We start from the raw sequence: 1,515 nt of genomic DNA on the forward strand, positions 1-1,515 counted from the left end.
AATGACATATACCCTTAACGATAGTAACTAGACCTCATGACCATACAGATTCCTTCAAAATAATAGCACCACAAATGTGGAGCCAAGTGAGAAGCTCTTTTTTCAGCAAAATTTAAATTATTATTTTCAGTCTAGCAAAAAATGATGTAAGGATTTTATGTTGTTTGAAGAGTTAAATTGATCGATAATTTGAATTTCTATTTTCATAGATCTAAATCAGAATATACTGGCAATCGACACACCTGCGTAATTGGACGGTGTAATTCATATTTTGCAGTTTTAACAGTGACTACACGAACCTTGCTGCCAAGGCAGCAAGGTGCCTGTTTCTGAACCTGTTTCTGTACGGTTTGCTAAGAGTCTAAACGACCGTCTTCTACATCAAGATATGAAGGTTCTGGTAGGGATAAAATGGGACTCCCTGTTAAAATATATCCTGGGGTCAAAGGCACGAAATTGTCAGGGTCGGAATCAGATTCAGCATTTATTGACCGTGAGTTCAAACAGGCTTCTATTTGGCATAAAAGCATGGTAAGCTCTTTGAAAGTTAATTTTTTATCACCAACTGAGAATCTGAGATGATTCTTTGTACTTTTCACCCTAGCTTCCCAAAGACCTACGAAGTGAGGTGGCTGTGGGGGTATCATCTTCCAGAAAAGACCGCCTGCTGCAAAATAATTACATACATTTGGATCTCTATTTACCATTTTAAAGTGTTCACGCAATTTGCAATCAGCTCCCTGGAAAGTAGTGCCGTTATCACTATAAATAGTTTTAGGAAGTCCGCCTGAACCGATCAGGCATTTCAATGCTCCAATAATTGCATCCGATGTATAATCAACCACAAGTTCAAGATGTATCGCGCGAGTTGCAAAGCAGACAAATATGCTAATACAGGCCAACCAGGATGAACTTTTTCTTTCTCTGAATCTAAGAAAGTCAACAGGCCCAGCGTAGTCAATGCCACAATGAGTAAATGGTCGCGATGGCGTCACCCTGCTGGAAAGTCTGTTTCCCATCAACTGAATCGGAATTGCAGCTCGGTTTCTTGCACAAGAAACATAACCAGAGACAGCTATTTAATTATCTAAAATTCTTGTCTGAGGACTCGAGTCATTAATTGAGTTCCAACATGTAAAGTGCGGAGATGAGCATCTCGAAAAATGAGCAATACAATGGGATGACTAAAGTGAGAGATATTTTGAGTGTTTGAGTCAGTTTGTGGATTGCCTGGGAAGTTGATTTGTTTGGCGTCTGAAGCAGGGTAGGAAGACCGGTGCAGATAACTAGCAGCGACAGGGAAGGTTAGTTATAGAGAATCACGGAAGAAGATCAGGTAGCAGGGTGGGGTAGTACAGTTGTGAAAGAGTTTAAGCAAGTTACATTAATTTGATGGATAGCGGGAACTCAGACGAGGAAGTGTTTGGTAAACCGAAGCGTGAGATAGGGCGAAGAGGGGAAGTAGTGAGGAGAAAATAGCAACAGGATCCACCCCTAAAAACCCTAAAATATATA

General features: G+C 40.4%; 1 protein-coding gene across 1 annotated transcript; it reads right to left on the reverse strand.

Annotated features, from left to right (window-relative positions):
* Nucleotides 1-353: 353 nt before the first annotated feature.
* LOC117179634 lies at nucleotides 354-1,019 on the reverse strand. The gene has a single exon (XM_033371637.1). The coding sequence runs from the start codon at nucleotides 1,017-1,019 to the stop codon at nucleotides 354-356; it is 666 nt and encodes a 221-aa protein (XP_033227528.1).
* Nucleotides 1,020-1,515: the final 496 nt, after the last annotated feature.

The sequence above is a fragment of the Belonocnema kinseyi genome, chromosome 9 (assembly GCF_010883055.1).
Source record: "Belonocnema kinseyi isolate 2016_QV_RU_SX_M_011 chromosome 9, B_treatae_v1, whole genome shotgun sequence".
Classification (NCBI taxonomy): domain Eukaryota; kingdom Metazoa; phylum Arthropoda; class Insecta; order Hymenoptera; family Cynipidae; genus Belonocnema; species Belonocnema kinseyi.